Source organism: Chanodichthys erythropterus, chromosome 21, assembly GCF_024489055.1.
Source record: "Chanodichthys erythropterus isolate Z2021 chromosome 21, ASM2448905v1, whole genome shotgun sequence".
Classification (NCBI taxonomy): domain Eukaryota; kingdom Metazoa; phylum Chordata; class Actinopteri; order Cypriniformes; family Xenocyprididae; genus Chanodichthys; species Chanodichthys erythropterus.
This window is the reverse complement of record NC_090241.1, coordinates 33,543,788-33,568,286: the sequence shown is the minus strand read 5'-3', so window position 1 is coordinate 33,568,286 and position 24,499 is coordinate 33,543,788. Positions and strand designations below refer to the sequence as shown.

General features: G+C 34.9%; 3 protein-coding genes across 3 annotated transcripts in view; 2 read left to right on the top strand and 1 right to left on the bottom strand.

Annotated features, from left to right (window-relative positions):
• gnai2b (guanine nucleotide binding protein (G protein), alpha inhibiting activity polypeptide 2b) overlaps window positions 1-15,275 on the top strand; it is a 52,204-nt gene extending 36,929 nt beyond the window's left edge. The window contains exons 3-9 of the mRNA XM_067374622.1: window positions 2,599-2,740; window positions 3,033-3,193; window positions 9,467-9,595; window positions 11,167-11,296; window positions 12,413-12,566; window positions 12,783-12,998; window positions 14,169-15,275. Coding sequence (XP_067230723.1) covers window positions 2,599-2,740; window positions 3,033-3,193; window positions 9,467-9,595; window positions 11,167-11,296; window positions 12,413-12,566; window positions 12,783-12,973 — 907 coding nt within the window. The 3' untranslated portion in view covers window positions 12,974-12,998; window positions 14,169-15,275. The remainder of the gene's footprint in view (window positions 1-2,598; window positions 2,741-3,032; window positions 3,194-9,466; window positions 9,596-11,166; window positions 11,297-12,412; window positions 12,567-12,782; window positions 12,999-14,168) is intronic.
• A 200-nt stretch (window positions 15,276-15,475) lies between these two features.
• On the top strand, window positions 15,476-19,613 carry inka1b (inka box actin regulator 1b). Its single transcript, XM_067373013.1, has 3 exons — window positions 15,476-15,944; window positions 16,050-16,105; window positions 18,609-19,613. The coding sequence occupies exons 2-3, from the start codon at window positions 16,103-16,105 to the stop codon at window positions 19,479-19,481; spliced, it is 876 nt and encodes a 291-aa protein (XP_067229114.1). The 5' UTR covers window positions 15,476-15,944; window positions 16,050-16,102; the 3' UTR covers window positions 19,482-19,613.
• A 166-nt stretch (window positions 19,614-19,779) lies between these two features.
• uba7 (ubiquitin-like modifier activating enzyme 7) overlaps window positions 19,780-24,499 on the bottom strand; it is a 42,964-nt gene continuing 38,244 nt past the window's right edge. Inside the window, exons 23-25 of the mRNA XM_067373012.1 lie at window positions 23,544-23,645; window positions 22,834-22,925; window positions 19,780-21,469 (exon numbers count right to left, since the gene is read on the bottom strand). Of these exons, the coding sequence (XP_067229113.1) occupies window positions 21,337-21,469; window positions 22,834-22,925; window positions 23,544-23,645 (327 nt within the window). The 3' untranslated portion in view covers window positions 19,780-21,336. The remainder of the gene's footprint in view (window positions 21,470-22,833; window positions 22,926-23,543; window positions 23,646-24,499) is intronic.

Here is a 24,499-nt window from a genome sequence, read left to right as displayed (position 1 = left end):
TAGCAAACATGAAAAATACATGCAAACACACATATTATGTAAAATAATTAGGTAAAAAGTTTTTTTTCCTAAAAACGATACCTATGAAGGCAGCTCATATGTTTTAGAACAGAGCCAGACATCTTTTTTAAGCATGCTTCCTTTAAATTTTGCATTCAAATTAGCCTGTGATGCCCACAAAAACTCTTTCTCAAGAACGCCACGCTGCTTTAAGTCTGATAAATCACACCTATTGACAGTAAATGAGCTCATTGCAGCTGCTGAGATACAAGTGTGTGCACACTATTCATAATCAGTAATAAAGTCATGCTTCATCCGTCACATATTTATTTGCAGCAACAGCATTTTGAACAAATGACATCATGTGCGAAGCGTTAAAATTGGAGTTAACAGAAACTGGCTTTTGCTGCTGTTATGAATTTCATTTCCGTGATAGTCACATTTCCGCACGAGTGTAACTTCCTTTCAGACCCTGTCGTATAGTGCTGGTTCCTTTACTTGAAATTTTCTCATCCTGTTGATGATTAATAGACACCATCCATCTCCTCGCGATACCAAAAAGTTGCACTGGTTTCTATGCTCAGTCGGGTCTCGGTAACCCTCATTCTGCAAAACCTCTTGCAATTAGGCATATGTGGATTCACGCTTCATAAACACAATTTATTTTTGTAATAAATAAAGTTTTTAATACAAATACTGAATACTATTTTCAATATATGGCATTTGTTCTCAGTTTCGCTTTGAAAGGCACTAATCTTAATCTTGCATAGTATTTAGTATATGAGAATATAGTATGAGGATTCATCTCACATGTTAATTCATTTAGCAATTGGCTGGTTTCTCTGAAATCTTGGCGTCCATACAGTAAAAAGTATGCGTTTATAGGTGCATTTATATAGGTTATTTAGAAGAAAACCTCTAAAATAAAACCTTTTACAGTTTAACTGGTTTTGAAAAGGTTGGATTCATTTATAACTGTGTTTTTATGCTTTGTTCAATCACATACTGTATATACACTACCTTTTAAAAGAACAACATTTATTTGACATAGAAATAACACTGGTCACTGTTTTGTAAGATAAATGAAAGTTTTATATATTGAGATGTGTGGGTTGGAGCATCATTGAACATCTTTACAAGCTCTGATGAAAGGTGTGCTTATTATTCTTAGCTATAAATGTATTTTGTTGGGCTATATATATCTTTCAGTGCAAGTAAAAATTGCATGCATAAAGAGAGATAGCGAAAGCCTTAAATAGTTTTATAATTTACATTTCACTGGAGATGCTGGGATCTAAATCCATTTTTCATGAGGACAGCACATTAATGCAGGTTTAAGCAAAAACAGTGTTACACTGACAGTAACTGTTACCAGCACCAGGTGGGGTGTTTAAAACACTGCAAATTCTGTTACCCAGAGTAACAGAAGGTGTCATGTATCTCACATTTCTTCTATTCAGTGTATGAAGAGTCAGCTTTATTTGATCAAACCTTTTTAAGATCCATTAGTCTGAGCTTCCTCTCTTCTAAGTTGCAGAACTCTTTTTTTTTTTTTTTTTTTTTTTTTTCTTCGTTATTGTTGTTTAATATATTTCTGTTTTCCTTCATGACAATTTCAGTTTTTTTTTTCCAATTGAGGTGTGATTTAATGATTTAGAAAAAGTTGAATAAGGGGTTGCACCGACTAATTGACTTGTCAACTTTAATGCTCTGCCATGACACTTTAAACTTGATCTTGACTAATCACTGATCATGTGATTTTCACACTATCAACAAGGCTGCTTGCAGAAGACCTTCAGGCTGTTCTGGCTTAATGTGCTACATCTTTTCTAACTGATCAGATTTACAGTTTTCTTTATAAATTACAATCAAAGCTCCAAAAAATCCTATAGATTTACATTGGCTGTAATACTAATGCTGTCCTAAAGAGGGGGCCACAGGATAAGAAGTCTTTGAAGTCCACTTGTACGCCCATTTCCATCAGTTAAAATGACAAATAAATGCATACTCTGAGAGTGCTTCACAAGTTATGTATGTTTATACTCAATGTTGATCAGGTGAATGCACGTTTTAAACCGTTTATTTAATACTTAATATTAAATGCTTCCAATATTTGCCTGATTGGAGTAGTTTATGATACACTAACCAGTTAGACCAATTAAAATATATTATTATTCCTAAAAGCTTTGTAATAAATGTAATATGATCAAATATTATTGAATTTTGAATGCATTTAATTTTTTATTTTATTTATTCTACATAGCATTCCCAGATATAATAGATATACATATAGATATGTTTTTATTGAATTTTATTTTAAAAATTTTTAAAGCTTGTTGAATTTGTATGTAATTTATTCCCAGCATTCTCAGATATCATTATATAATTCACTATTTTATTTTATTTTATTTTATTTTATTTTATTTTATTTTATTTTATTTTATTTTATTTTATTTTATTTTATTTTATTTTATTTTATTTTATTTTATTTTATTTTATTTTATTTTATTTTATTTTATTTTATTAGCGTTATACCATTCTCTGCTGAACCTTTTTTGGTATTTATTATTTAATATTTACATTTTACCCTCTGTTTAGAATCATCCATGAAGACGGCTACTCAGAAGACGAGTGTAAGCAGTACAGAGCCGTGGTCTACAGCAACACCATCCAGTCCATAATGGCCATTATTAAAGCCATGAGCAACCTCAAGATAGACTACGGAGAGAACGGCCGAGTGGTAAGACCTCCTGCACACCTGCGAGAATGTCTGGGACGAGAATGTAGGTCATGCTGGTATTCTGTAAATAATTCAGAGAGTCCCGCACACTGTCACAACTTCACATTTCTGATGTACAGGTTTAATGTCAAATCCATCATAGGCATTTATGCATAGGCAATATTTGGAGCCACAGTAATTTTACAGTAAACCCTGCTCAAGTCATTCTGTAACTGGTCAATTGTAAAGTCTGCACCGGCTATAGTAAAGTTCTCTTCCTCCCTCAGCACGTCTCTTGTGTGTGTTTGTGCAGGACGACGCACGGCAGCTGTTTGCTCTGTCTGCAGCAGCGGAGGAGCAGGGAATCTTAACTGAAGACCTGGCCAATGTGATCCGCAGACTGTGGGCCGACAGTGGGGTGCAGGGCTGTTTCACCCGATCCAGAGAATATCAGCTCAATGACTCTGCTGCTTAGTGAGTGTCTGCACACACACGCTACTGTTCCTGCTTCACATCTTCAATCTATAGTGAATATGTTTTGCATGATATGCATAGCATATAACAAAATCAAGGCATGGAAATGAATTGGTGTAAAGGTGTGGGAATCCTAATTGCAGGGTTATAAACTGCATATAGCTCCGACCCTAAAATCTGATTGGGTGAGATGTTAACAGCTGGTGACTGCTTATGAATTAAATTTCATATAAATGTATTGCTGGACTGCTTTGCATGAAAACAGCCTAAAATTAGGTTATTTTTGCTCACAATCAAAAATCCAGTTATAATATAATATAATATAATATAATATAATATAATATAATATAATATAATATAATATAATATAATATAATATAATATAATATAATATAATATAATATAATATAATATAATATAATATAATATAATATAATATAATATAATATATGAGCTAAATTTTCAGCATTATTACTCCAGTCTTCAGTCACATGATCCTTCAGAAATCATTCTAATATGCTGATTTGCTGTTCAAGAAACATTTCTTATTATTATCAATGTTGAAAACAGTTGTGCTGCTTCATATTTTTATGGAAACCCTGATAATTTTTTTTCAGGATTCTTTGATGAAAATAAAGTTCAAATGAACAGCATTTATTTGAAATAGAAATCTTTTGTAACATTATAAATGTCTTTACTGTCCCTTTTTGATCAATTTAATGCATCCTTGCTGAATAAAAGAAAATTTCTTTTAAAAAAATCTCACCCCAAATATTTGAATAGTTGTGTAAATTATCAGTATAATGGGTTGTGCATGTAAACGCACTCATTGGTGTCTTTTATCATATTGTTGTTGGTTTATGAAAGCAGTAAGCCACTGGAGGCTGTGCGTTAGTCATTTTGCAACAGTTAAATGCTCCCACTTCATATTGTGCCCCTTAACCTCTGTAAAATCACTGTGGCTCACTGTTGTTTAATTATATTTCATCCATGTACTTCAGAGCTGCGTAAACACATACACTTGAGTAACAGAATTGTGCAAGGTGTGGCAACAGAATACTAATTCACAAATCTCTCCCAAGACAGAATGTGACTGTAATGGCGTTTTAGCACACACACACGCGCGCGCGCGCGCGCGCGCGCACAGTGATGCATGATGGGAGCCAGGTTCAAGCAGGGAACTCAATGCCAAGTCCATCTGTTGTTGTTAGCAGAAATGTTTCCTTCCTTTAGTGAGGTCACAATGTTGACACATTCGGACTTTCATTGACCCCACCCCACCCCACCACCCCTAAACAGAAAACTTTCTGCATTTTTTACATTTTCACAAAAAATCTGTATGCTTTATAAGCCGTTTTCCTCATGGGGATCAAAAATGTCTGGTATTACTATCCTTGTAGGGACATTTGTTCTCCACAATGTAGGGGTAACCAAGACACAGGAAATGTGTTTTTCCCTAAAATGAACTAATGTAGATAAAACGCATATATGGTTGATGTTGCAGGCATGATTATCAGGTAAAACAAAATCTCGCATTTGAATTCTTGACCTAAAACGTTTAAGATCCCTGCTATTGTTTGATAGCTCATAGCCGCTACTTTAAACATAAGTATAATTCCTTGACCAAGACCAGAAGTAACATTAAGACCTGCTTTTAGATCTTAGCTGTTTGTTGAAAGACAATGAATTCCTCACATTCCCATCATCCTACATCTCAGACTCCATCCTGCAGTAGTGAAAGCAGATGGAGTGTGTCACGATCCCCAGGCCATGCAGCTGAAAGCCCTGCTTCTCTCTGCCCATCGCATGATCTTCTTCCTGAAACCTTCTGAAGTGCCGCCCATTAAAACCAGTTCTGAGGGGGAAAATAGCATTCTAGGAAATAAACTCATTTAAAGCATAAAACGTAAAGCTAAAGGAAGATACTGGTTCATTTCAGTTCATCTCACAATAAAGAGTTCTGTTTTTCATTTCTGATTTAATTATTAATGACTCTGAGCTAAACAATTTAATTTTAAATAATGCGATTCTTGAATATTTACTCATTGTGTGATCAGAGAAGCGCAATGTTTTATGCTTGATGCATACCTCAAAAAAAAATCATCATTTTATTTGTTGGCTTGTCTAATAGAATTAATGTGGTGTTTTTGTTGTCATTGCAATATATGTTGAACTTTAAATTTGTTTTAACTGAAGAGTTATATGGCCTAATGCACTGGAACATCTTCATTTCAAACAGATATAAAATTAACATATATTGCAATGACAACATAAACAGAACCTGTAAAAAATAATGTCAGCCTGAGAAAAAAAATGGAAATAAACCTCTAGGCATATCTGAGTGTGACTGAGACAGATTGATTGAGTGTGTTAGGAAGTAGGGTGAAAGTGTATGATATTGAGGATATTCATGGTGACATGCAAATACAGCATGTTCCACAAGGAACAGAGATGAAGATTAGAATTGATGGGCCTGTGAACACGGCCACATTTCTGCATGTCCTTTCTCATGGTTTAGAGACTGTTGCTTCTGAATACTGTGGGAAATAATTCAAGTCACCACATGCTTATGTGAATGCATTGAATTTACCAAAAACATAGTCATGTTTCAGTGCACAAAATCGAATGGAAGATTATTGGAAGATTAATGGATATTATTTAAATAAATTTAAAATTAAAGATACACCATGTTTTGTACCTCCTCCTCCTAGTGGTTAAAAAAGATGTACCGATACTAAATTTCACTGCCGATACCGATAGCCGATTATTCAGAATGATATTGGCCGATACCGATATCGATAGTTTGGTTTTTCTTATGAAAAAAAAAAATCTCTCCCAAATAATGTTGCAAACCCTCTAATTTGGTACACTATAATATTACAGGTTAAAATTAACAACAGAGGTATTATATTCAGCTGCTGTTTATTTTCAGATATAATAATTACACTTAAATAAAAACTGAAATGTTTGTATTGGTATCACAAAAGGTAGTTTTCGTAAGCACTTATTGTCTTAAGCTCCTCTCTAGTGTTTTTTATATATAGATAGCAAAGGAGCTGTGAACATTGGAAAACATTACTGATGTAAATGTGATGTGACGTATTGTTCACAAGCTGTGTTAATGACGTCTTTCTGCAGTTGAAACATAAATAAAGTGATTACAATGAGACATGATATATTCCGGTAAGTTGTACTGTATCTTTCAACTTACCTTTGATGTTCATGCATGTTTTTTGAGATATAACTTGTATTGAAGAGAAAGAGTAGAGTTTCTTCACACACAATATGAGTTGATGAACGTGTTCTTCCGAACCCTTTTGATATAATCGGCTCTGATAATCGGCAGTTTTTAAACAAGCTTTTATCGGCCGATATCGATTGTTGGCCGATACATCCGTGCATCTCTAAAAGATAAAACAACTTTGTGGTTTTTGGTTCTGCTCCGGCTCTGTATCTCATAAAATAGCTTAAAGGGATAGTTCACCCAAAAATTAAAATTTGATGTTTATCTGCTTACCCCCAGCGCATCCAAGATGTAGGTGACTTTGTTTCTTTAGTAGAACACACATGATGATTTTTAACTCCAACCGTTGCCGTCTGTCAGTCAAATAATGCTAGTGGATGGGAACTTCTACTATAAGAGTAAATTAAACTTGCATAGACAAGTCCAAATTACACAAAACAAATTAAATGAAACGATCGGTTCGTGCGAGAAACCGAACAGTATTTATATCATTTTTTAACTCTAATACACCACTATGTCCAACCGCGTTCATCACTCTATTCGTTTGGTCTGATCGCGCTCTGACAGCGGCAGTGATATCTCGCGCATATACTTCAATGAGAGCGAGACATCACTGCCATTGTCAGATACTGTTCGGTTTCTCGCACAAACCGATCGTTTCATTTCTTAAGACATCAATGTGTCGTTACGATCCGTGTCGTTACGGTTTGATTTGGACTTGTCTATGCAAGTTTTATTTACTCTTATAGTAGAAGTTCCCATCCACTAGCATTATTTGACTGACAGACGGCAACGGTTGGAGTTAAAAATCATCATTTGTGTTCTACTGAAGAAACAAAGTCACCTACATCTTGGATGTGCTGGGGGTAAGCAGATAAACATCAAAATTTCATTTTTTGCTGAACTATCCCTTTGAGTTTAGATGGAAAGGATCTCAACGGAATTTCCACATCGCTTTTACTAAATTCCAAATCCAGTTCTTACCATTATTGCAAATGTTGATTCTTGTAATATTACGAGTTCTCTTTTGCCAGCAGACTTTCCTCTATTCAGCGTTTTGTTTAAAATGGGTATTTGCCCAGATGTTGGAGATTTAGCTGCTCCATGTCAACCTTCTCACTCACTGTGACAAATAACTTATGCCACTCTCACACCAGACTCATCAAAGCAGCCGGAGCAATTTTTCTTTTTTTACAGACATGATGTGACACTCATGTACGCAATTTCCCACGAAAACCATCTTGTCAAATCTGAAATATAAACACTTATAGGCTTACCAGAGTGAATCAGAGCAAGACAAATCACGTTTTGGAAGAAGGATTGATGAGATATAGACTCATTATTTAAATTGTTCATTTTAAACGAAACAGTTACATGGTGTACCTTTTTTAAGTTAGAGACTTTTTTTTTTTTTAAGATTATAGAAAGATTTTTTTATATAATAATTTATTTTATAATTATTTAGATAGAAAGACCAAAGGCTTGGTTTTTATTTATTCTTTTGATTTTGAGGTGAATTGAGAATTGAAATAAATGAGAAAAGGGTTGAATTTCAAGTTTAACATATCCAAAAAAAAAAAAAAATCCCTACATGACATTTTTAGAACCATTATTATGAAATTGAAATGCTATATTCTGCCAATCACATGCTGTGAAAGTATGACCTAATTTTTCAGCCTGAATCATTATGTATGAAAGGTCAGTGTCAGTCGGGGTTGCCATAGAAATGCTCTCAGTTAGCGAAGCACACAGGACTGTAGCTCGTCCAACAGCGACGGCTCAGTGAGCTAATATGACTATTTATGGCTTCCAGTCAAAGTCTACTTCACACACAAGCAGCTGTTGTGTTGTGGAAACCTCTGAAGATTGGACTCAAATCAAACTTCTCTCTGATCAGTATGTGTACTGTACACAGTAGGCACAGCTAATGTATGCATGAAATTTGCAGATGACTTGCTACATTAGCCAAAGTGTGCAGTATGCAGCACTGCATGGAATACTGTATCCCACAATGCAATGTGCTTGACTTGTGTGTTAAATGAATCAGAAGCAATATCAACTGTGATCTTTAATCTCCTTCATTTATTATTTGGTCAGACTGCCAAAAGATACTTTTTACACACAATTAAAACATGCATGAGGTCAGCAGTGTAGTATACATCTGTTTAAAATATTTATCAATGCATAGTTTTTTTTTTTTTTTTTTTTTTTTAAATAAAAAATAATACCGTACTACTACCATGCATACAGTATATACTAGGCAGTAAGTTAGGGCTTTGCAAACTTTGAAAGAAATGCCAAATTAAATGATCTAAAAACATAATCATCACATAAAAAGTATTTATATTACATTACATTATCATTATCATTAACTAAAATGTAAATATTACTTATTAGAATTAGAAATGTTGCCTTGGCAATAAACTGAAATAAGGTGAAACACTGAAATTATTAACTATAAATAAATAAAAAAAATAAAAACTAGCTAAAACTGAAAAAAAAAAAAAAATTACACCTAAATGGCAATATCTAAATAATAATAATGATGATAAAAGAAAAAATTAATACGTAATATATTATAACATTTTACATATAACAATATAATACAATATACAACATTTTAATCTGAATATTGTGTTATATTTATTGAAATGTAAGCATTACTCGAAAGTAAGTCTCAAGCACTGTGTCAAGTAAATAATGTTGATTCCAGAGGGGATTTGCTGACTTATACTGTTGTGAAGCGCTGTAGTAAGCAATACCCTTAGTGTTCAGTTGCAAACAGCCCATTGTAAACACAGCTTATCAGGCACTAATACAGGTGTCGAATCTCAAAAACGAGCGTAGACCCACCAAATACAAAAACAACGCCTCTGCCCTCATATGACTGTGGAACATGCGACGCTCAGCAGGTCACAGAATCGAGCTTTTCAAATTCTCTGAGTGTATTAATGATTAAGTTTAATGACAGTTATTCATCTAGCTGTGATGTGAATGACCTAATTGCATATATGTGTGTGTTTGTGTAGTTATCTGAACGATCTGGATAGGATAGCACGGGCAGACTACATTCCCACCCAGCAGGATGTCTTGAGGACCAGAGTGAAGACCACTGGGATCGTGGAGACGCATTTCACTTTTAAAGATCTGCACTTCAAGTGAGAAATATTCAGTGCTGTGTCTATAAGCATTTACACAAATCAATGACACCAATGATGGCTAGCTGATATAGTTCAGCATGAATCTTGATATATATGCGTTTGTTCCGATATAGCTTGAAAGGGTTTTATTTATTTATAAAACACAAAATCAATATTACATCTGTGGGAAAATAAGAGTTCTGGATGTGTAGAGGAGTTTATTATAGAACTGGTTAAAGTCGGCTTGAAATGGATAGTTTTTCTTCTTTATTTTGATGTATATATCCGAGTGAAATGAGAAAACATAGGACGGGGCTTGATTTTTGTCCATGGGGATATGATTGGATGGTTGTGGTTTGCTATTGGTGGGTCTCATGTGAGTGACAGGTTGTCCTGCCCTCACACCAGTAAATGTGTCATCAGAGAAGAGATGTCATTTCAATGTAATTAATTACTGTAATTTAATTACTTTTCTATTGAAAAAAGTAAAGTAAGGGATAGGGGTGTGCAACGATTAATCGTTTGCAAAATAAAAGTCTGTGTTTACGTAATGTGTGTGTGTTCTGTTTATAATAGTTATGTATATATAAATACAGACACATGTATATATTTAAGAAAAATGTTAGATTTATATATAAAATATTTATATTTACATGTACTATAAAATATATATAAATATATATATGCATTTAAACATGCATATATTTCTTAATTTTATACATGTGTGTATTTATATATACATAATTATTATACACAGACCACACACACATATTACGTAAACGAAGACTTTTATTTTGCTAACGATTAATCGTTGCACATCCCTAGTAAGGGATTACTCTTGTTTTTTTGTAATTTATTTATTATTGTAATTGCAATAATTACTATATAGGCTATAGAACAATTCTATATAAATCAATAGTGGATTTAACATCAAAATATAACGTCTAATGTTAAAATGTATGTTTTTAATCAAACCTTCCACCTTTTAAATATTTTGTCCAGTTCAAGAATATCTGACATTTTAATTCTTTGAAATAATTGAGAGCAGTTTTAAATCTCTTCTTGTATTGTGGAACAGGTCGAGGTTGATATGGGATTTAGAAAGTAATTGGTAATAAGTAATGCAATATGTTTTAGAGAGAGTAATTAGGACAGTAATCTAATTACACTGTTGAAGATGTAATTAATAGCAAGTTATTAATTACTTCTTTTAGAGTAACTTACCCAACACTGGCTGCAAGAGGGAAGGAAAATTATGTTGATTCAAGTTTACGAGGCACATTAAAAAAAACAATGATGTGCATGGATAAATCAGTTATAATAAATACCGCAATAAAAAAAAAAAAAAAAAAGAATTTTCAGTTTTGACTTCATGGTGACTTTCCTATATATGGAAGGAAATTTAAAAAAAAGGATTCAGGTAGAAAGTGTTTTCTCATTATCCTCCGCTTGTATTTGTTCTTCTGAGCCCCTCATGAAATCTTAATGCTCAGGGAAGGACAAAGTGACCCCCTTCATCTGCTTCTGCTGCATCTCAGGATCTCCAACATTAAATATTCTCCTTTCTTCTAATTCTCCTTTCTCTTCAGGATGTTTGATGTGGGAGGTCAGAGGTCGGAGAGGAAGAAATGGATCCATTGCTTTGAGGGAGTAACAGCCATAATCTTCTGTGTGGCTCTGAGCGCGTATGACCTGGTGCTCGCTGAGGATGAGGAGATGGTGAGTTAGAGACGGCTGAAAAGAATTTGCTAGGAAAGGTGCAGACTGCACCTTTAAAAAAAATCCTTATCCTGTAGTCAGAACCACTAGAATAGTTATGGGAAAAAATGGGAATTTTCCAAACATTAAACCTGAATTTTGAATCTGTCATTGGGATTCGTTTTGGAAACCCTTTCCAAGAATTTTCACATGTTGATAAAACAATTAATAACTACATTTATATTACATTTTATGCAATTAAAAGGTGACAAATAATGAAGATTGTTTTTGTTTTTTGATAAACTGTTACTAATGTGTATATATACTAAGTAAATTTTTCTTAAAATAGTAAATAGCAGTTTTAAGTAACTTAAAAAAGCTAATACTGTGTTATTTCGGAAAGAAATTGTCAATTTAGTTTTTTTTTTGGCTGATGTCTTTTGCGACTAATTTATAATGAACACCCTTAAAGGGGCTCTATGTAAGATTTTTACTTTAATAAAGCATAAAAATACCCCGATATGTTTGCAGATATTTAGGAAACATTCTGAGTTCACCTACTTGTTTCTCAGAAAAGCAATGCTACAGCCAGACATTCTACTTTGAATTGTGCGTTCCGTGTTGGAATGTCTGTTTTTGTTTTGGTCTGTGTGAAACATGTGCTGCCAGTTTATCCAATAGTATTTCGACATCACAGGTTGCCAGTTGGCGGAAAACACCACATATTCTAGCCATGGAAACCAGCAAACAAACTGGTCAGAGAATCGCAGATTCTACCCGACCTAAAAGCCTCTGCATCCATTCAAATATCTCTATGAACAACAGCATATTAAAACAGATAAATCAACTCATCAGCTTACAGTCTGCAAGTCTCCTCAGCTTTCATTGCCAATTACGCTCCTTATTGTTGCTGGCAACCGCGTCTTTGAACGAGGGGGCGGGCCAAACGATATTTTGAATTTGGACTGCAGTACCTATTTTGAACACTGGGTGTCATTATTACATAGAGGCCCTATAAAGATCCTTGTCAAGCTAGTATACAGAAGTTTGCATCTGTCCACGGGGCAAATGTGAGCTGACAGCGCCCTCTGGTGTTGAATTACTGCACAACATCTTTGCCTTCTCACTTTTTTTCAGAACCGCATGCATGAAAGCATGAAACTGTTTGACTCCATCTGTAACAACAAGTGGTTCACCGAGACCTCCATCATCCTCTTCCTCAACAAGAAGGATCTGTTTGAGGAGAAGATCACACGCAGCCCTCTCACCATCTGCTTTCCTGAATATTCAGGTCTTTGACTCTTCTTCTTATTTAAAACTGAGAAGTCAAAATTATTTTCTAAACAACATTATCCCACAAATGCTGTCGATGAAGCTTGAACTGAAACCAGAACATTCATTTGACTTCATTTTGGTTTCATTTGGCATGTGGAACATGGTTTAGCATGAGGATATTTTCCTTACATGTTATAAGAGAGACAATATTTTCTGTATCCTTTTCATACAGGAGCCAATAAATATGATGAGGCTGCCAGCTACATTCAGACCAAGTTTGAGGACCTCAACAAGAAAAAGGACACAAAGGAAATTTACACCCACTTTACTTGTGCTACTGACACTAAGAACGTGCAGTTTGTGTTTGACGCCGTCACTGATGTCATCATCAAAAACAACCTGAAGGATTGCGGCCTCTTTTAATGAAGGCGGCCAAGAGAATGACGAGGTTAATATATACACACACACACACACGCACACTAAAGCCCAAAGTAGACTTCACTTTTTATTCATATGCGAGGGTCAGCATACAGTGTGCGTGACGCAAATTACATCAGGAGAGTATGCTGACTGCCTGATTTTTGTAACCATAAAGTTTTCTTGGAAAATAATTTTTGCACTTTGTACACACGGGTCGCACATGTGCATTTATTCTTGCAATAATTAGAACTCTAGCATGAAAGAATACAAAGATGAGATGAGAGATTGCTCAAAACTGCGCATGCATCAAGTCAAATGAAGTATACTTTCCACGGCTGTGTGTTCAAAAACACTTCGCCCTTCCCTGAGCATTGAGAATTGATGAGGGTCTCAGAAGAACAAATACAAGCGGAGGATAATGAGAAAACACCTTCTACTTGAATCCTTTCACTTTCTTTCCGTATATAGGAAAGTCACCATGAAAAAAAAAAAGTATACTCAGGGCTTTACCTTTTCATGCACATAAAACAGACCTGTTCAGATACACTTTCATATGCATGAGTATAGTTGCTCAAAAAGCATCATATAATTGCCTCGAAATGTATTTGTACATTTAAAAGTTGGGTTTCACCAAGGCAGCATTTTATTTGGTCAAAAATGCAGTAAAAACGGCAATATTATTGTAAAAGAATTGTTTTCTATTACAATATATTTTAAAGTGTAATTTATCTCTCTGTAATTTTCAGCATCATTACTCCAGTCTTCAGTGTCACATGATCCTTCAGAAATCATTCTAATAAGCTGATTTGCAGCTCAAGAAACATTTCTGATTATTATCAATGTTGAAAACAGTTGTGCTGCTTCATATTTTTGTGGAAACCATAATGCATTTTTTCAGGATTCTTTGATGAATATAAAGTTCAAAAGAACTGTGTTTATTTGAAACAGAAATCTTTTGAAACATTATAAACGTGTTTACTGTCGCTTTTGATCAGTTGAATGCATCCTTGCAGAATAAAATAATTACTTTTCTCTAGTGACCACAAACTTTTTGAACAATAATGTATTTCTCAATGTTAACTACATTTCATTTATTTTAAGGATGGCACATGCACACATTTCAAAGCATTTAACATGTAATGAGTTTGTTAGGTTTGAAATGATTAACCTTGTTGATTTTGTTGTGATTATTCCTCAGGAAAGTGTAAACTGTTCGATGGACCTGGTCAACGGGTTATACACCACATGCTAGACTGCCTTCAGCTACCTATAAAAATCTTTTTTTTTTCTTTTTTTTTTTTTTTTTTGTGATGACCTGAAAAAGACTCGTGAACCAGGAAAAGAGAAACTTCACGGAATTCCAGCACACCATCCTTCTTTCCTGAACCTTGAATTTTAAATTGGTTCTCAGTGTGTAAATATTTAATTTTGCAGTTATTTTCTGCCAAAAAAAACGAGTGGAGAATCAGGATGATGTTCTGATATTTGTTTCTATTGAGTTTTTTTGTTTTTGCCAGGTTACCAACAGGGTGGGTGAGGACTTCTTTTAAGGTTGTGCTAATTTTATTCAACTCAGTGGCAGAATTCTTCTTTTGTAAAGTTAATGTGAGCACAGAAAGAAAACGAGACATCTCTTTTGTAAACGTTTAGCACCGAATCTTCATCCCAGGCTCAAACTGTATATTGTTGCATGATGACGGACCATATGAAATTGCTCGCTCGCTCTAAACCTCGACGTGACATTCCCTCAGCCGCTGATATATCTGGACACTCTCTACTAGCTTGACTTTGACACAGTCCAAAATTGACTAATGTGTAAAATATTTATATCCGACCTCACATGTCTCCTTCCTGTTTGCTGTACCATCCCTTCTTTTGCGCGATGTCTGTGCCTTGTTTTCACTGTCTGTAGATCATAGGGCTGTTTTTATTCACGCTATCAAATGAAAAGTGTAAAAGTGTTGAGCACATTTTAAGAGCTAAATAAAACTTAGACTACAGCCTTTGGGTTAATATCTAAATACCAGAAAAGATTTCATTGGAAATAAAAGTTGATATGTAAGATAGACCTGTGTCTTTTATGTCTTTTATAACACTCAGTGATGCAGCAAATTTGTTTTTGCCCTGCAATGCATACTGTTTTATGTATTTTATTTCACACTTCTGCAGTGTCACTCCATCACCCCAGGGAGGCGCTAGAGGAACACTTAGTAAATAAATGAACTTAAAATAACTGACAATCCACAAGTCTACTCTAAACTATTTCCTATAAAGGCTTTGTGTTACATACCAAACCATTTAAACCCCTCAAATTACAAGCCCCAAACTACAACTGGGAAAATATTAAATAAATAAATAAAATTTTATATATATATATATATATATATATATATATATATATATATATATATATATATATATAAAATATAAAATGCTGTACTGTGGTGGTACCATGGTACAGTGATGATGGTAACATGATATACAGTAAATTCCGTTGTTGTTTTTTTTGCCATAATATATACATAGTACTTATACCATGATAAGTTGTGCATGTCGAAAGAAAAAGAAAAGTTTTTGATGCTTATTTGGTAGTTTACTTCTATGGTTTTGTTTGATCTTTTAATTTTGTTAATTTATAGCGCATTTTATTACAAAATATCATTAGTAATAGCTGTATTAATTAATTATAATTTATTATTATTAATCATTACGCTTTATCAATCAGTCTTATCAGGTGTGAAGCGCTTGTTCTTCACTCACGTTTCACTTCTCGCCTTTTGATTGGATGGCAGCCTGACGCGTGGCGCTGATTGGTTGAGATTGTTCTGAGAGGAAACTGACGGCGCTCAAAAGCGCTGAGCGCTCACTGCAAAAGCGCATTGACTGATAACAAGCAGAAGACGCGTCTGCAGCCGGAGCGTTTACATATCGTTTTGTACTATATAAATCTTGGATATTTTTGGTGTGCTGTTTGGTAAGTGTCTCAAACGCTCTTAGGTCGCATATACACACTGTTGTGCATTATTTAAAATACTTATGCCAAATTTTCTTTTTGCAAAATTTTTTTTTTTTTTTTTAGGGAAAACAGGAAAATATACAAAGGTGGACTAACTCCGCAAACGACAAATAAACATGGTAAGCGTTTTTGTCTTGCTTTGTTATTGTTCATCTGGAGACGATATTATTGTCTAAAAGTAATGTTTGAAAAGGGCAGCGTCTGTAGTCTAAGTCATGCAAGGAAGAAAACAGAATAAAGTGAATACTTTAACTTTATATATAGCATCTAAAACAGCCTACATGTACTAATTATTCAAGATTTTTGTCAGAATGTCATCAGCCTATTGTTGTGAGCTGTTTATGTACTAGTAGCAGCATCAAATGGCCAAAATTATAAAGCTTTTGAATGAAGATCCCCATATTAAATTATGATTGTATAGTAGTAAAAACTATAGTAGTGTAATTTTTTGCTTTTTGTGAGCACTTCCACTAAAATGTCAGTTTAAATGCATATTGAATATATTTGTTCATATACTGCATTTTCCTATAGCCTACTTTATCTCAAATATTAATGTGACACATGCACTGGTGTATTTTGTGCCTCCCTCAGGCATTATAAACTTGAACTGTAATCTGGATTGTGAAATGAAATGTACATTTTCAGCAGTGATGGAGGTTAACCACTACCCAACTCGATGCATTTTTCATGGCCTCTGGCAACCGCTGGCTTTTCAAGCACACACACGTTTGCAGCTTTGAGCCAAATGGCTAAGTTCTCACAGCTGTGATAACATCATAGAGCGGTCACTGGTCCTGTAGCTCAAACCCGTCTGAGGGCTGCAGGCCAGCTCAGTTTAAGAGCCGCTACAGATTGGTGTTTTTCTGCCTTTCAAAAGCATTCCCAAAAAATTCCAAACGCTTAACGGCTACTGCAGAGCTGGAAGCGAAAGTAAATCACTTGAGGGTAGGAGAATGTTATCGCTGGAAACAGGGACTTTTTGCTTTATGAGAGGTGTGGACCATGGATCGAATGAAATCTGTTTGATAAGCTTGGTCAGGAGGAATTTTTTGTTGTTTCAAAGAATTAAGGGTGGAAGTCTGTGGGGAAAGACATTCTGGAAGGGTTTAAAAGCATTAATGTACCTCAGTTTTTTCATTTAATAATATTTTTATTTACTTTTTTATTTTATAATTTTATTATTTCATATTTTTTTATTTAAACCATCCTTTAGCAGTGGCACTGTTCTTCTAAGTAGGTTTATATGTAGTTCTGTATTATTGATGATTTTGGCTTGTATTGGACTGTCCTAAATAGACTAAACACAATTAGTCTGATCCCAGATCATTTGCTGTGAACTATGGCCAGCATAGTTCAGCATTGTCCCCAAAATAATGACATCATCTCCTTTTGACCACAACAATCCGTGCATTAATCATGAACTTGAGGTGGGAGAAGTGTGGCCTTTCTTTCTTCCAGAAGCGGTGCAGGAAGGGGATTCATCTTGTTTCCTGTTCCCACAATCAGTGCGGATGTATCGGCATGCATCACTCTGACTCTTCTCCCCTGAGAGGGCCAAATGGATTGTGTTTGTTTCTCTCCCACTCGTCATGTTGTTGATTAATGCTGCTGGATTAAACTGTGGAAAATTCTGGATTGCTTTCATCTGAGGGGAATATCCGGCAAATTTATGGCTTGTTCGGCCTGGTCCATGGATTGTTTTCCAAGGCCATTACAGTTCCTGGACACCACAGTCTGGCAATGGATCTGCAGTTCTTGTTTAGAACATTTTTGAGGAACAGGCTCATCTTTTCCTTATGAAAACGTTCTGTTGTGTTACCATGGTACATTGCAGGGTTATCATTATTAACAATGGATTTATATAGGGGTGCACAATAATATATGATGTAATATAAATAATATATAATTAATATATAATTATAATATAATATAATATAATGTAATATAATATTAGAGATACACCAATATATCGGCCAATAATTGGTATCGGCTGTTAAAAGAGACCCTTTCAAACTATTTTAAAAATGACCCATAGTCAAGGCCGATATATCCTGTCAATCAAAAGAGGGCAGGAAAATGTGCTGAATTTGGGCTTTGTGTAAAGAAAATGCTAAGAAACCAGTTTGATATTCAATATTAATAGTAATTATATGAATTAACATTCAGAAAGTAAAGAAATATTCATTTAATCTTCGGAATTTAATGTTTGTTAGTTAATTTGAGTAATGTTTGTTTCTACTGTAACTGATACCAGTTCCTCTGAAACAAGCTGATGAAATGTAGAGAATAAAGTCAAAATATAATTAAAAATATAATGATTTAATCATTAATTATAATGAAATTTATCATTAATTTAAAAAGGTATAAAAGGCAGAACCCACAAACTATCGGTATCGGCAGATATCACTGTTGAATCGGTGGAGAAATATTGTATCCGTCATCTCTAATATAACATTTTTGTTGACAACATTGGTACAGTGAGGGAAATGCCATGAAAAATGCATATAGCTGGGGATCTGTGTGGTGCCCCACAATTGGCAGATGGGCACATCTAGCGTCCTTGTAAACGACGTATGCTGAAGTTTGTGCAGTCAAGGCTCTAACCTCTCTTTCTTTTTCCAGCTGTGCGCTCGCAATTCAGGCGACTGCTTTCGGGACCAGATGCGATACATGATGAGGTCTCTGCAGGATCTGAAGCAGATACGAGAGCCTGCCAATCAATCCAAGTGCTCATACGCGACTCGAGCCTGTCAAAAAAGGGCACAAAAGCGGGAGCAACTCAGTCGCCTGCGGATATCCGACGTTAGTGACGCCAGCACCTATGATTCCGCTTGCTGCCTGGCCAGCCCACTGGAAGAAGAGGAGGATGAGGAAGCCGGTGTTGGCCGTCTACCTCAGGGCTCCCCCAGCAGCGTGAAAAGTCTGGACTTTGATTCTGGGTACTCTGAAGCATCGTGGCAGGATGAGGGTGTGGTTTTGCGTCGCACGAGGAATGTACGCGTTTCGTCGTCCGCGTGTGTCCGCACCAACCGAATCCGACCCAAATCCACATCAGACGCATGCCTGGAGCGCTGGACGTCGTTTGAGGCCAGCGACCCAACGGACTGGACCACGTCTTTGTTAACCAGAGGGCGTAACAGGCAACCGCTGGTTCTTGGGGACAACAGCTTTGCAGATCTTATTAAAAACTGGATGGACCTTCCAGAATGCCCGGATTCTACAGAACTGAAGCCAAACCACAGCCGCAAAATAGCCAAAGACTTTCTGGTTAACATGCGGAGGAAAATAGCAGGTATGTCCAAGGGAGTTGGAGTTGAGGAGAGACGCGCTAAACGGATGTCGTGTCCTGTGGGATTTCAAGCTCCAAAACCCTTCTTTCACCAATCCCACACTAGTTTGCACCAGATGGGACCAGACTTTCACCAGTTTAGCGCTGTCATGAAGACCGGGAGTCGACAGCCTATCATATGCAATGACGTCATTGGATACATCTGATGTGTTTCTGAAAACTAACTGGATTTTATTTCTGAAAATGTCTTCATAATATTGTTCTATGTATTAATAAATATTGCAATAAATGTTTTTATTTAAAAGAATATTCTGATCCATTTTTCTGGAAAAACAATGAAACTGATGTCAAAAATACTTGCCGATGACATTGCTGTTTTTTTTTTTGTGGCACTCATAGTTTGGGTTATATACTATATGATTTAGCTCATTTTTAAAATGGGGAAGAAAGAGAAAAGCCATTAAAAAGGTACACAAATCACTTTAGCGCACAACTTCTAGAACCTTGTTTTTGTTTATTTGGCTGCAACTGAAATATAACACCAATGATTAATGGTTACATTTATTAAAGAACCAGAATAAGCAATTCTTTTCCAAAGCAATACAGTTTATTGTCTTGTCAAACTTAGAGCTAAACAATAATATTGGTTAGCTTTAAATTAATGGCAAGCTAAGTTTCATTTGGTTTTCATCCAGTGCATGAATAACTTTAAACTTTTCTCTGTATTTGCATATCTATCTCAGTTTATGGTTTCAACACAATCAAATATCATTTGTGCAAATATCACCCTTCACTTCAAAGAAACAGGAAGTAATTAAGAGACTAAAATATGGAATTCTCTCTTTAAAATAAGACTTTACTGACAGAATATGAGCTGTAGACAGATGCAGTAGGCTAAATACCATTTTAGAATTGGAGGCTTGTAACCAGAATACAACAGAATGATAAAGACCCAGCTGTCAAGTCTTTTTATGAATGAAACTCATTGCTGTAATGTGATTAGGTCCGAATGCACACTAACATGTCTAAAGGTGATTAAATTAACTGGAGCAGACGCAGCTCATTTGGGTCTTTGGCTCTGGTCTGGAATTGTTTTCATACATGATAATAGTGAAGTGAGGGGTGGGTGGTCATGGCTGCATAACAATGGGATGAGGGCGGGAATTAAGAAACCACAGGGGTCGTATTGATACAGGATACGCATGTGTTTAAAAGAATTAACAGAAAAGCTATAAACTGCAAAATATCCAAACTTAATCATTATTGGTCTAGCTAGATGCATTTAGAAGATTCTTGATAGGATATTAAGACTTTTTCAAAGTAATGTTGGTAACACTTTACAGTAAGGTTTCATTTGTTAAAATTAGTTAACTACAGTAGTTAACATGAACTAAGAATGAACAATACTTATACAGCATTTATTAATCTTAGTTAATTTCAGCATTTACTAATGCATTTTTAAAACAAAAAGTATCTGTTAACATTAGTTTGAACTGTGAACTACATTTTTATGAACTAACATTTAGAAAGACTATGAATGTTGTAAAACAAAAATATATTGCTCACCATCAGTTAATGTTGGTTAAAGAGGTCATGACCTGAGAAATCAAATTTGCCTTGATCTTTTGACATATAAGAGGTACTTGTAATGAAGGTTAAACATATATTTAATTCACATATATATTTGGGGTGTTTTTTTTTTTTTTTTGCAAAAAACTTTATTAACATTTTAAGTGAACCTATTAATATTAATTAAAATATGTTATGATCCCTTTAATACTAATGTTAGAGACCTTATTGTAAAATGCTACCATAAGAATCTTAAATATACAAAAATTTATTTTGTATTGGCAATTATTATTTTTATTTTATTTTTTTTACTTCATCATGATTATTTTTTTTAACAGTTATTTTGTGCAGTGTACAAATTTGCAAAAATTTCCCACACAAATTTCCCATGTTTTTTTTTAATGATTATTTAGCAAATAAACTCAGTTAACAGAAAGACATTAATGTCATCTTAAGGTGATGTTCCTAAATGTAAGGCTCTTCTTTCCAGCTTCACCTGAGGAGGTATCTGATGGGCGGGACGGTCTGGCAGTCCTCATCCTCTTCAAACGAGGGAACGATCTCCAACATCTGCTGGTGATCTGGAATCTCACGCTTGGTTGCGGAGCGTACCAAATCAGTTATGCTGCATAAACGATAAGTTAATCAATAAAAATCCCTTTCAAAGAACCACCAAACTTTAAAAACAGCATTATCATCAGTGCAATTCTTTACATAAGATCCTGTTACATAAGAAGAGTTGCTGTGAATTAATGTATGAGAGTGTTTATTTATGTAAGGGTGTGGTATGGTCTGTAACTCATAATTATAGAGGAAAAGGAAGGTCACTGTTAGGTCCAACTAACACTGATTATGTTCAGAATAAATTACTAGATAACTGCACATTTAGCTATTTAAAATATATACTAGTAGTATATGAAATGCAACATACAATAACAGTTTCAAATGACTCTTTACATTGAATGTTTAATACAGCAAGATGTGGTTATCAGGAAAATAAAGCCGTTATTTTGCAGTTTCTGCCATTTTTTGTGTGAAAATGTGAACTTTGAGCAGTCTTATCAAATAATGAGTTAAAAAGTGTAAAAATATTACTTTATATTCTGCCTTTTTCCTCACTTTAGAAGTTGAGTGCACTGCATTTTGATCCGGTAAACAATGCAGTGTGTTTTGGATGTATACTGCACATTTTGTCAAATGTAATATAGGTCATTGATATTCAGTACTAACAAAACATTTGCATACTGTGCACATTATACATTGCCGGTCAAAGTTTGGAATAATTATGAATTTTTTTACATTTTTTTTTTAAATCAGCTGAAGACTGATGCTGAAAATTCAGCTTTGATCACAGGAATAAATTACATTTTAAAACATATTCAAATAGAAAACAGTTATTTTAAATTGTAATAAGATTCCACAATGTTATACAGTATTTTTGATCAAATAAATGCAGCCTTGGTGAGCAGTAGAGACTGCTTTCAAAAACATTAATTATTCGGTAGTGTGCATGCTGTACATGCATACTTGATTTCAAATGCTTTTATGCCATGCCAAACATTTCAAAGAAATGTAAATGAAGGAATGTCAGGAAAGAGCAGCACTTGACATAAGATAATTTTTTTTCGCTTAATTTATCCTCCGAGACTAATTTTGGTTCCAACAGGAAGAGACCCCGGAAGAGCCTTGAGGTCTTTCAACAGATTGATGTTAGGTGCACACATGCAGAAAGAGGGGAGTGAGGCGTTAATGAAGGAGCGTGGCTTCAAATGACCGTCATGCTGGAAGACTATGTGGCCATGGCTTAGGAAAATATCCATTATCCCAAAAATAAACACTAAGGGACCAAAGTCTCTCAGTCTAGACAAATTTAATGATATATAGCTCTAGAATTCAGGTTAATATTATGCAGGTAGGCATTCAAATAGTATACAATTAATGCTGTGTGCAGTATTTCTCTTTTAAACAGCTGTATATCGGCATACACACCTTAGATTCAGGCGATCAGTGTGATCTGAGAGATCGCTGTACAATACAGCAGGACCATAATACAAGCCAGTGATGCTCAACTTGTGCTTTTCCTGAAATGAGAAATAAGTATCAACTAATTCAACACATATACACACGTATATCACTAGTGTATTCAATGTTGTTTTTTTATCTAGAATGTAAGCTTTTTGGAGCATCTGTAATTGTCTAAGTGACTGATTTACAACTAGTTAATCAATTTCTTCTAAAAAACTACCTTTCAAAAATTGGAGGTCAGTAATACTTTTATTCAGCAATGATGCATTAAACTGATCAAAAGTGACAGACTATTTATAATGTCACAAATTATTTCAGTTTCAAATCAATGCTGTTCTTTATATTCAACAAAAAAAGAATGCAGAAAAACATCAATCCAGTATTCAACATTAATTATAATAAATGTTTCTTGAGCAGCAAATCATTATATTAGAATGATTTCAGAAGGATCATGTGACACTGAAGACTGGAGTAATGATGCTTTGCATCACAGGAATAAATAACATTTTATAATATTTTCAAATAATATATCACAATATTCCAGAAAAAGCAGTTCTGGTGCCAGAGAAAAGGACAAAGAAGATTTCAACCTTGAAAAAAACTGGTGTGAGACTGAGTGTGAATGGTATCTGATGTCTTTAAGTGTGTGATGTTGACAGCGTGTGTGCTTTAACCTTAATGTGTTCCAGCAGTTCCTGCAAGGTCATTTCCGTTTGACCCTCACGCCGGCCCTGCACCAGGAAGTCGTCCCAAAGAGAGTACCGCTGCTCCGCAACCTGCCGACAGACACGACACACCGGCTTAATAAACATTAAAACACATTTGCGCTTTCAGTTGAGGGTACGCTAGCGGTCCCATGCATACTACATCTAGTTCATTAAGCTGACTGAGTATGCATGAACTACTTAGATATGGAGTTAACAGTTGATATAGATCTTGTCAACCCTGCTGACACATTTAAATCTCATGTCTTGGACTCAAACAGTCCACTTCAGGTCAGAGGTCATGCAGGACATGTGATACCAAAGATAAGAATGTAAGCAGAAGAAAACAAATGAGAGAAAAAAAATTGTGTAATAAAACTTGTTTAACATTGAATATTTTGGTCTTTCCTCACTGCTTGCCTGCAATAAAGCTGCATCCCACATAAACTGACACACCTAAACGCACTTTATGAATACTAATCCTGAGGCAGAGTTCATGCATTACAGTAAATTCTGTATCCATTTGCAGAAGAAGGAATTATTCTGTGCATTCAGGTATACTGGTAAAAAAGAATAGAGAATGTATTACATACATCTCATTTACAATCATTTGTACCCTGCTTATAAATTATGAATGACAAATTCAAAAACCTTTTCCATCAGTTCAAAAAGTTTGCCTGAGGTGCAGTGAATGGAAATGTAAGGAGACAAGGTTTTATGACGGCCTTGGAAAGAGGAAATAAGACCTGCTCAATAAAACAGATCCATGTCTTGACTTGATCTTGCTGACAACATTTCAAACATAAGGCATGTGCAAGTATGTATAAACCTTCACCTAAAAATACACTGCTTGTGTCATCAAGTATAACACTATACACACTCCCCAAAGCCTGGCCTCAAATTCTTCCAGGAGCAAATGTGCTTGC